At 46.7% G+C, this 12,029-nt stretch overlaps 1 protein-coding gene across 3 annotated transcripts in view; it reads left to right on the top strand.

The window, feature by feature from the left end:
- Nucleotides 1–12,029, top strand: part of NME7 (NME/NM23 family member 7) — a 162,298-nt gene that overhangs the window by 50,142 nt on the left and 100,127 nt on the right. For all 3 annotated transcript variants that reach the window (XM_048817436.2, XM_048817418.2, XM_075118677.1), the window contains 2 exons: nucleotides 4,534–4,644; nucleotides 10,677–10,727. In XM_048817436.2, coding sequence (XP_048673393.2) covers nucleotides 4,534–4,644; nucleotides 10,677–10,727 — 162 coding nt within the window. The remainder of the gene's footprint in view (nucleotides 1–4,533; nucleotides 4,645–10,676; nucleotides 10,728–12,029) is intronic.

Here is a 12,029-nt window from a genome sequence, read left to right as displayed (position 1 = left end):
GCCATCCTGGGATGAGCAAGGGGAAGCTGCCCTTCCCCCTGCTGTGAAGTCATCTTCATCGTCTCCAGATGAAGCAGTGGCAGGCCCCTCACAAGCGAACGGTGCCACGCATGATTTCAAGGAGCACCAGGCCCTGCTCAAAAGGGTGGCTGCCAACCTGAACTTGGAGGTCGAGGAGCTAGCGGAGGAATCTGACGACCTCTTTAATGTCATATCCTCTACTACCCTGGCCTGGGTTGCACAGCCCATCCCTCCAGGGGTCCTTAAAATTGCTAAATAATTATGGCAGACCCCCTTTTCCATTTTGCCTACCTCTAAGAAGGCGGAAGAGAAGTACTATGTCTCCGCAAAGGGTTTTGAGTACCTGTCACCCACCCTCCAGTGGGATCCCTGGTTGTGTCCGCCATCAACAAAAGGGCTAGGCAAGCGGCACACTGAAAAATAGATGTCAAGAGGCTGGACTTGTTTGGCAGGAAAATTTATTTGACAGTCAGCCTGCAATTTCGCATGTCTAACCATCAGGCCGTGCTAGGCAGGTACAACTTCAACCTGTGGGACTCCATCAGCAAATTCAAGGAGTCCCACAAGACCGAGCCCAGGAGTTCACCGCCTTGGTGGATGAGGGCAGAGCGGTGGTAAGAGGCACCCTCCATATGGCCTTGGATTCAGTAGCCAGGGTGGTCACTTCTGCGGTGATCATGAGGTGCAGCTCCTGGTTACAGTCCTCTGCGCTCTCCCAGGAGATGCAGACTATTGTTCAAGACCTTCCATTTGAGGGATCAGAGATCTTTTCGGAGCTGACCGATGCACGGCTCCATGGCCTTAAAGACCACCCTCAGCTCCTTGGGCCTACACACCCCTCAGCAGGCTAGAAAGCCTTTCCGTCCCCCACCGCCTCTGCCTCCATTGAGGTCCTGGGGTATCCTTTGGTCCAGCTCCTACAAAAAGGAGGACAGAGACAAAGGATTTAAATGGCATCGCCCTTTGTCTTTCCGTTCCTCTGCCCATCCTGATTCTTTCAGAGGCCAAGGAAGCCAGAAGCAGGCATTTTGAGGATGCGCCCGAAGATGATGCCCCAGTCACTTTCCAGAATCCACCCCCCTGCTCTTTCCTCAACCGCCTGCACCCCTTCTGGTCCTCCTGATTGCGGCTGACCTCGGACCGTTGGTTGCTCAACATATCATCTTCGGGCTACACCCTGTGGCCGACCCTCCCTACTGCCCCCCTTCCCTTTCCCTCTTCAGGGACCCTTCTCACGAGCAACTCCTCCTTCCAGAAGTTGAGAGCCTCTTACGCCTGGGGGCAGTAGAAGAGGTCCCTCCAGACTTGAGGGGTAAGGGGTTCTACTCCCATTATTTCCTAATCCCAAAAGCAAAAGGGGCCCTCAGACCCATTCTGGACCTGCTTCTCCTCAACAAATCTCTCAAGAAGTTAGTTTTGCGTGGTCTCTCTGGCTTCCATTATTCCCTCCCTGGATCCGGGAGACTGATTTGCTGTCCTTGACTTGAAGGACACACACTTCCATATTTCTACTTTCCTTGGGGCACAGGCGTTTCCTCTGTTTTGGGCCACCGCCATTTTCAATTCACAGCGCTGCGCTTCAGTCTCATGTCAGCCCCGAGAGCGTTTACCAAGTAAATAGCACTGGTGGCCACTTACCTGAGGTGACATGAGGTGCAAATTTATCCGTACCTCGATGACTGGCTAATAAAGGGTCGGTCCTGAGATCAGGTGCGTTGATATCTCGATCTGGTTTGCTCCACTTGTTGCAGCCTGGACCTGTTGATAAACGAGAAAAAAATCAACCCTAATGCCTGTACAATGCATAGAGTTCATTGGAGCAATCCTTGACTCTACTCAGGCCAGAGCCTTCCTCCTGAAGCTCAGTTCCAAGCCATGGCAGACCTGATCTCGTGCATGCAAGCCCACCCTCTCACACGTGCCTACATGGCAGCCTGCACTTAGTGGTCCGGCACATATGGCTCTGCTTCAGGCCCCTGCAGGCATGGCTGGTGTCAGTCTACGTCCCCAACTGACACAGTGTGGACCCTGTGGTCAGGGTCCCAGACCATGGAATGTCATCACTCACTTGGTGGTGGAATCCTGCATCGGTGTTGGAGGAGGTTTCCTTCATGACTCCGTCCCTGTCCGTGACCCTCGTCTCTGATGCCTCGGACCTGGGGAGGTGAGCCTACCTGGGCGATCTCAGCACATCAGGTCGTTGGTCGAGTCACGATTGCTCCCTATAGATCAACATCAGGGAGCTCAAAGTGGTTCTCCTGGTCTGTCAAGCCTTCCTACCTCACATAAAAAGCAGGGTGGTCCAGGTCCTAATGGACAATACAGTGACTATGTTCTGTATCAACAAGCAAGGTGGGAACAGGTTGTCTGCCCTTTGCCAGGAAGCCCTCAGGCTTTGGGACTTCTGTGTATAACACGATATCCATCTTGTAGCCTCACACCTCCCCGAGGCCCAGGAACACTTTGACAGATCGCCTCAGCAGGACCTTCTCGTCTCGCCATGAATGGTCTCTCCATCTGAAAGTGGCCAACTTCCCCACCTCTGGAAGATGAACTCCCTAGGTGGACCTGTTCACATCCTGGCAGAACAGGAATTGCCATGTTTTCTGCTTGATTTGGGGGATAAACAGTGGCTCCCTGTCGGACGCTTTTCTGCTCCCATGGTCGGGGGCTCTGTTGTACGTCTTCCCTCTGGTGTTGCTGATTCACAGAGTCCTCGTCAAAATCAGGCAGGACAGGGCAAAGGTGATCCTCATAGCACCAGCTTGACCATGCCGGCACTAGTTCAGCACGCTGCTGGACCTCTCGTTGGTTGCTCTGTTACAGCTGCTGCTCAGGCCGGACCTGCTGTCCCAAAACCACGGCAGTCTCCTTCATCCAAACCTGGCAGGACTGCACCTGACACCTTGGCTGATGCATGGTTAAATTCGGAGGAGCCAGAGTGCTCAGCAGCTGTCCAGCAGGACTTACTGGGTAGCAGAAAGCCCTCTACCAGAGCATCCTACCTAGCCAAATGGAAGTGGTTCACTTATTGGACCTTGGATAAAGGTATTTGGGCTGAGCGGGCCTCGCAGCAGTTGATCATGGACTATCTTCTGCATCTCAAGTTCTAAGGCCTGTCCCTTTCATCTGTCAAGGTCCACTTGGCTGCTATTTCGGCCTTCCATCCGCCGCTGGAGGGTAGGTCTGTTTTTGCCTGGGATATGACTGCCAGGTCTTCAAGGGCCTCAAGTGTCTCTACCCACATGTCAGGGACCCCATTCTTCCCTGGGACCTGAATGTTGTGCTGTCACGGCTCACAGGACCCCGCTTCGGGCCTCTGGCTTCTTGCTCTCTCCTTCTCCTGTCCTGGAAGATCGCGTTCCTAGTTGTGATAACATCCACCTGCCGGGTCTCAGAGATTAGAGCGCTTACCTCGAAACCACCCTATACAGTCTTCTACAAAGACAAGGTCCAGCTGCAGCCACACCCAGCGTTCCTGCCCAAGGTGGTCTCGCAGTTTCATATGGGCTAGGACATTTACTTACCTGTCTTTTCCAAAGCCGCATAAATTGGAGGAGGAGTGTAGATTGCATTCTCTAGATGTCATGAGGGTGCTAGCCTTCTATATTGAAAGAACTAAGCCATTCTGCAAATTGACGCAATTCATTGTGGTGGCCGACAGGATGAAAGGTCGTCCAGTGTCTGCTCAAAGTCATTTCTTCTTGGATCACTGCTTGCATTCACTGGTGTTACGATCAGGTGAAGGAGCCACCTCCGGCGATTGTCACCACCCACTCAACCAGGGCGCAAGCCTCTTTGGCAGTTTTCCTAGCCCAAGTACCTATCCAGGACATCTGTAGTGTGGCCACCTGGTCGTCCATCCACATGTTCATGTCTCATTATGCACTTATCCACTATGCCCAAGCCGCTAAATTGTGAACTCTGAGCCCACTTCTGAGGATACTACTTGTGAGTCACCTAGAATGGAATAGACTTGAGCAAGCACTTGAAGAAAAAACGGTTACCTACCTTTTCATAACTGTTCTTCGAGATGTGTTGCTCATGTCCATTCCATTACCTGCCTTCCTGCTCCTTTGTCAGAATTGCCAGCAAGAAGGAACTGAGAATGCATAGGGTCGGCATCGCCTAATATACAAGCACATGAGCGCGGCACTCAAGAGGGCATTACAGCCTACCCTATGGGTACCGCTAAGGCAAAAATCTCCAAGGACTGTGCACATGAGCATGCACACGCCTAGAATGAGATGGGCATGAGCAACGCATCTCAAAGAACAACAGTTACGAAAAGGTAGATAACCATTTTTTTAAGGTTTTAATGCCTCTATCGTACATGAAAGATATGCCTGTGCTGGTTGGAAGGTCAGTAAGGACTGAGGTAAAATTGTTGGATGACTGTAACTGTGCATTTCTGTATTTCCTTTTGTGAGGCTTTTTTCTTTAAGTGTAACTTTAACTTTGTCTTTTCCTAAAGAATGAAAATTCCAAATTATTTTTGTTCTGCTTTTTCAGAACACTGGCTTTGGTTAAACCTGATGCAGTACCCAAGATTGGAGACCTAATTGATATCATCATTAATGCTGGGTTAACAATAACTAAAGCCAAAATGATGGTACTTTCACGGTAAGGCTCTATTAACATTCCATGTAGGATTTGATTATTTTGTACTGAAGTGTATCCTCACAGTTATTCCATGTTGTTCAGAACATTAGATCTATTCCACTGAGTAGCAAAGAAAATAATCTGTTTCATAATCATATCTAGGTTTCTCATATGATGCATAATTCAGGATGTTTGTTGGGCTTAACCTGCAGCAGAGCCTGTCTCTAGGCAATCCAGTGAATGCTGCTGGCTCTGATAGAAGCTGTCTGATTGAGCCATCTGATTGACTGAAGGAGTGAACAGACTGATACTTATGCTCAGTAGCAGTTCAGTTGCTGCTCAATGCATTCTTAGCCCATCGCTATGTTTGTTCCTGCCCTTGCCTCCACTTTCTGTAGCCTTGTTCCTGTTCTAGCCCCAGACTGCTCCTGTTCCACCCCACAACTCCTTCTTGACTTCTGATTCCCAGCTCAGAGCCTCGATTCCACCTTCTGTCTTAAATCTGGTTGACCCTTAGGCTTTGGACTCTGACACCTGGTTATGATCCTTGACTTCACTCCTGAAACTGCTCTGTCTGGATTCAGCTCAAACTGGTATGCCAGAGGCATGCTGCAACCACTAGGCCAGACTGCCCACAACTCAGTCACTGACGGGTTGAGGAACCCAAAAGATTGAACAAGGGTGGGTAAGTGGCTGGACTGCCCTTCAGATGGATTCCTCAGAGTCAGTCGTCCCCCTGCAGGATGTTTTGGGAATCCTGCAGACCCTCTGGTCCCAGCTTATGGTCTTGCAGTACAAACTGCAGCACTACAGGCTCAAGCTGTCCCACCCATATCTGTTGCCCTGGCTTCTAGGGAGTTGGAGATTTTAATGCAGGATAAGTTTGATGGGGACCATAACAAGTTCCATGGTTTCATGAGCTAGTGCTGCCTCCTGTTCCTGCTTTGGCCCCAGTCGTTCTCCTCTGACCAGACCCAAGTAGGACTTCTTATTAGACTGCTAATTTGGGAGGCCCTGGCCTGGACATCTGCCCTCCTGGAGACTTCTAGGCCCCTATCGGGACAGTTCGAAGAGTTCCATGTGTCCCTCTGAAACCGTATGCGGAAAATCCCTTTCCCAGACATTCTGCTCCACCACCACCTCCCACAGGCGCCCAGGCCAAAAGGAGCATGAGGAATGGGAAATCCAAGTCTCCAAGAGAACATGAGGCAAACTCAGACCCTTGGCTCCACCTTTTGACTGTGACTCCAGTTGATCGTTCAGCTTAGGCTTTGGCCGCTGACTCCTGGCTACAACCCTGGGCTTTGCTCCTGGAACCACCCGGTCTGGACTCAGCTCTAACTGTTAGGCCAGACTCTTGATCCAATGACTAGGCCAGACTGCCCATGACTCAATTACTGACAATGTCCGAGTAATACAAAAATGTTGTATACAAATGTTATTGGTGTTACTGTAAGTAAATATAGTGTATGCCTTTTATAAAACTGAAATCAATATCATGGATTTAAAACTCAGATAATGTTTCTTTGCCCCTAACCTGTATTACCTGACTTCATAATGCAAGCTGAGCTGCTGATTGTTGTATAATTCTATAAAGGTGGTTGGGTTATTGCCTTGCAATAAATCCATATTCTTAAAATCATAGGACTGGAAGGGACCTCAACTTTAACCACCCTGACCGTTAGAAAGTTTTTCCTAATGTCCAACCTAAACCTCTCTTGCTGAAATTTAAGCCCATTTCTTCTTGTCCTATCCTCAGAGGCTAACAAGAGCAATTTACCTCCCTTCCTCCTTGTAACAAACTTTTATGTATGTGAAAATTGTTATCATGTCCCTCCTCAGTCTTCTCTTCTCCAGACTAAACAAACCCAATTTTTTCAATCTTCCCATGGGTCATGTTTTCTAGACCTTTAATCATTTTTGTTGGTGTTCTCTGAACTTTCTCCAATTTGTCCACATCTTTCCTGAAATGTGGGGCCCAGAACTGGACACACTACTCCAGTTGAGACCTAATCAGCACAGAGTGGAGCAGAAGAATTACTTCTCGTGTTTTGCGTACAACACTCCTGCTAGTACATCCCAGAATGATGGGGTTTTTGTTTTTGTTTTTTTCCAGCAGTGTTACACTGTTGACTCATGTTTAGCTTGTGATCCACTATGACCCTCCGATTCCTTTCTATCATATTCCTTCCTAGGCAGTCATTTCACATTTTGTATGTGTGCAACTGATTGTTCCTTTCAAAGTGGAGTACTTTGCATTTGTTCTTATTGAATTTCATCCTATTTACATCAGACCATTTCTCCAGTTTGTCCAGATCATTTTAAATTTTAATCCTATCCTCCAAAGCACTTGCAACCCCTCACAGCTTGATATCATCTGCAAAGTGTATTCTCTATGCCATTATCTAAATCATTGATGAAGATATTGAACAGAACCGGACCCAGAACTGATTCCTATGGCACCCCACTCAGTATGTCCTTCCAGTTTGACTGTGAACCACTATTGATTACTCTCTGGGAATGGTTTTCCAACCAGTTATGCACTCATCTTGTAGTAGTTCCATCTAGGTTGTATTTGCCTAATTTGTTTATGAGAAGGTCATGCGAGACAGTATCAAAAGCCTTACTAAAGTCAAGTTATAAAGTCAAGATTTGGCTTTAGGAACACAGAGCCTTGCTCCTTCTACCATGGCTGTGGAGCTCCCCAGACACGCCACAACCTGTGGGGCACAAGTCAGGACAGAGCCAGGGCCAGGCCCAGCACCAGCCCATGCGTGGATTTTGAACCCTCTGCCTTGTGTCCCCCCCATGTTCCTGAGCAGTAAAATTTGGAGAAGAGGGCATGCTGGGGAAAAAAGAAAGGTAGAGTTGGTAGATCTACCATAAAGGATTTCCCCAAAGTCACTGCACTGCTCCTCAGCTACAGCTGTGTCATACCTCTCTACTCCAACATCTCTTTGAGAGAAAAAATCATTCTCACAGGATTCTTACTCTTGCATCTTGTGGTTCCAGTACAAGACAGGGAGGAATTCCGTTATCTTGTCTGCCCTCTGAGGTAGTGGTAGGACAGTGCTAGACCACCTCTCCAGTAATCACATATTGCTGTCTGTGACTATGCCAGTCCCCAGAACCTGCCACACAGTTCTAGTTCTTGAATGCAGCCCTCTCAACCCTCCAGTCTTCTGTTAATATGAACCATTTTGTGGCCTGACTTAACTTCTGCTGTCTTGGCATGTTGCTCCTCGAGCGCTGGGTGCTTCCTTGTGTGTCAGTTTCTCTGATAACTGAATCTCTGTTGAACCACTTTATATATTTTGGATTTAGCTTACCTTGAGGAAAAGAAATCCAAGCAGTTTATATGAGATGTACATTTTTATTACCTTTCGTTTAGAAAAGTTCCTTGCCTGCCCTGCAAAATTATTATTAATGAAACCATAATTGGACAGTGATGTGGGATGAATCTAAAATGGTGGCTGGGTATTTGTGGTTTTCACAAGACCCTGTACTTTTGTCCCTTGGACTTGCACCGTATTTTTAGTGATAGCATATAGTAATGTCAAAGTCCCAATCCCAAAAATCCCTCTAGGATGGCTTGTCCAGATCAGCTTCAGCTTCTGTTCCCCCCTTTGCCCCCCGCTTTTTGTAAAAAGGGACTTATTGCTGCCATTTGCCTGGCAGACCCTGTTAACTTGATTCACAGCTTTTGTAAAACCCTTGCTTAGGTATGAAATCAAGGGCAGACGCCTGCTTTGATAGGTCAGTTCTCCAATCTTTTCAGCTAATCACTTCTCAAATCAGCTCATTGTCCAAGATGAATGCAACTTTCCATGTTCTACAAGTGGGGATCTGCTGACAGAGAATGGGAACTAGGGTTATAGCTAGCAAGATTGGTTTTATATTTGTTTAATGCCATACGAGATTTTTGACTAAGCAGTAGGGCTGAGCAAATATTTTGAAAAAATATCCACAAATATTTGTTCAGATTTATACATTATGTAGCTTAGGCTGGGTTCATGCCCCATTTTTATACACTTTCCATGAATATTCTAGTGAATAGCTTACTGGTAGGAATTACTGCCATAATAGGGAATTTTAAGCAAATATTTAGAATATTTGTGGAAAATTAGTTTTTGATTTGACATAATGAGTATTCACATAAAAAACTTCCTTCTGAAAACTTCACTCCTCCAGTCAATAAACAGAAACATACCACAAGACCTGTCCAGTTAAAATGGCTCAAATTTTGAATGTCAGATACTTGCAGTGAACTATAAGCTACAGACCTGAAATTTGACTAATGTATAAATTGGAGAAAATCATGAACTGTGGAGAGTGAGAAATTAAATTCTTCAAATAAAGTCTTCATTAGAAATTATTCACCCACTTGGAGTAAGGACTGCAGGATCGGGCCTAGTGACTGTAACTGTAGTTCTTGTGTCTCACATGTCTCTTTTTTTCCTCCTTGTCTTCATAGAAGTTAGTTTAAACACTGATGTACTGAAAAATGAGTGGACCTGGGAAGTCATTTTAAAGATGTGACCACACTGTGCATTTGTGCAGTCTTGGTTTCTGTGTTCTAAAAATTGTGCTGATAACCGCATCCGGTTCTCAGCAATATGAGTGGAGTCATGGAGACTAAAAATTCACAGAACTGTCTTTGTTTACAAAGACAATGTTTCCAGATGGGTAGTTAATAGAGAAGTACACAACAGCATGGTTTCCTCCAGTGCTATTTCAAGCTCCTGTCACTGGTGTTTGCCTTGTCCACGAGCCTCACTGCAACTTCACTCCTCATCTTAATAGTGAACTCCTGACTTAGCCTGTGATCTGAGCATTGTTGTTCAGCCATTGCCTGTCTTCAGTTGTGCTAGCTCTAATCCCCAAGAGAATTTGGATTTTGCCACATCATAGCCTCAGAATCTGGTGCTCTCCAGAATTCAGAATAAAGAAAGACCCATTATGGATTAGAGCGTGCACTTTTGAATTGAAGTTAAGAAGCCGCCCAGCATCTAGGCTGGACTTAGAGACCATGCATGAATTCTCTAGCCACTCCACATGCAGAAATCCTGGTAGAGCCAACAGGAGTTACACACATGGAGCAGCTACAGAATATAGCCCTAAAGTAGGGAGGAGAGGAGGTTGTTAATCGCAGGTGAGGATGTGATGAGAAAGTCACTGGCTGGTACAACTGAGATCTTAGTCTGGTAAACTGGTTCAATTGCATGACAAGGTTGAAAACCACTGCATTACAGCACCTCAGTCAAGTGGCAAGGAAGCAGAATGTGGCAGTTGGTGTGTATCTACAGGAAAACACAAAGCTGTAGTGAGTTTCCAAAAGTGGGGAAGTCCTGGGGGGAACACTTTCTCCATGTTTAAAAAAACCAAACCAAGCAAACAAACAAAAGTCCTCCTGAAATCTGGAGAGCACTGTGATATTTTGTGTCCTGGAACAACACTTGCAAACATTAGGTAGAAACCAGTTTATGAAAAATCCTATTGTCTGGCATTCCAGGACAACAAAAAGTCTAGTCTGGGCAAGTAAACCAGTTAGAGTGAGGCAAATTAGCTGCTGCTCTGCCTGGATGAATAGATTGACAGGCATGTCCAATCTGAGGTTGAATATGAAAACTGTAAAATAGCAAATGGTAGAAGGAAGGTGGCTATGGTGCTCCTATTTGCCCTTCGTCATAATACAAAAACATAGCTACAGTTAGAGAGTTTGAGAAGCAACACATTTAAAACTACTGGAAGGGAATGCTCTTACACACCATGTGTTGTGAACTGTAGAACTCATTCCTACAAGATTCCATAGAAGCCAAGAGCTTAGTAGAATTCGAAAGAGGACCCAGAGGATTATCAATTTTTCTGGGTAAAAGGAATATTCAGAGTTGCACTTGTTACGATAAAAATGTATGAGGTATGTTAACCCTGATGCTTTAGGGCATAAGCCACCCACGAACTACCTGGTATTGGGAAGAAACTTCCCACATAGGCACTTTATTATATAATTGTTCATTAATGGTTCATGCAGGGTTTTTTAAAATCTTTTCTAGGAAAGAAGCAATGGATCTCCATGTAGACCATCAATCAAAGCCCTTTTACAAGTACGTACATACTTTTGAGGTTATGTTCACTTACTGTACAGGAAAAGATTGTCCTGGAGAAATTTCTTTACAGTGCATGGCATTCATTTCACATGCCTGTGACACTACAAGAATGTGGCAAAAACAGAACTGGGCTTAAGTTTCAAGGGAGCCTATGCAAAGTTTTGTGTGGGGACCCCATCCAACTTCCTCCTAAGATGGGCCTAGCTGTCCGGTGCCCAGTTCCACAATCCCGAGCACCAATGAATGCATCCACCCTATGAGATGTGAAAATGACCCTAGCTAAAAAGAAGCATGAGAAGGAGACTCTCCAGATACAGAATATGGCTTGCAATCAGTGAGAATTGCAGAGTACCATCCAGTCCTGGATACCCTTCTGGTAGCAAATATGCAAAAGCTCAAGTATTTCAAAAAGTGTGGCACCTGGGGCACATATCTTATATATGGCTGGTCTTGGACAAGATACAGAACTCTGTGTGGCTCTGCTGTTTCATATTGCATGAAACTATGAAATACTTGATCTCTCCATAAACGCTGGATGAAAATATTTATATATTTGTGTGTATGTAGCTGTATAAAATCTTCCAGTTTCCTCATGCATCAAGTTTAATTAGGATGCATGTAGTAAAGCGACAGTTCATCGGTGTGGCGCCTCCTGCTGGTCGTCTGGGAATTTACCTCTTTTCCAGCTTACAGTGCGCCCTCTGTAGGCCTGTGTCTCACCTACCACTGGCCCCGTGTCCCTCCTGGACCCAGGTGCCCTTTACCCTGGAGTTCTGCCCCAGCAGTACCCCCACACTCTGGTCTCCCCTCCCAGGGGAACCCCCAACCCTCTAAACCCACCTTGCCTCAGTGGCTACTGCCAGTCATCATCTAGCCCCTGTTCACTGGGGCAGACTGCAGTCTGTAATGGCCACTCATCATTGGCAAGAGGTTAGGACCAGCTGCCTCTGCCTATTCCCAGGCTGCACCTCTATAGCCCCAGTACCTTTTGTAGGCCTTCAACAAGGCCTGCAGCCTGGGGGTTTACCAGGCTGGAGCTTCCCAACTCCCTTTGCCCTTCCCCAGCACTGCTTCACTTCAGGTACCTTGCTCCCACAGCAGTGAGAGTCTCTCAGCTCCTGGCCCGCAGTCCTCTTATAAGGGCCAACTGGGCCCTGACTGAGCTGGCTACAGCTGTGATCAGCTATTCACTCAGCTTCCCCCAGCCTCTCCTCCTCTTTCCCCAGCTGCTTCCTCTCCAGGGCTGCTTTTACTGTTGGCTTCCCAGGGCAGCCCTCTACCAGGGCTGTTTTAACCCCT

This window comes from Caretta caretta, chromosome 1 (assembly GCF_965140235.1).
Source record: "Caretta caretta isolate rCarCar2 chromosome 1, rCarCar1.hap1, whole genome shotgun sequence".
NCBI classification, from domain to species: Eukaryota; Metazoa; Chordata; order Testudines; family Cheloniidae; genus Caretta; species Caretta caretta.
Note: the sequence above shows the minus strand (reverse complement) of the source record. Positions and strands in the feature narration are given on the sequence as shown.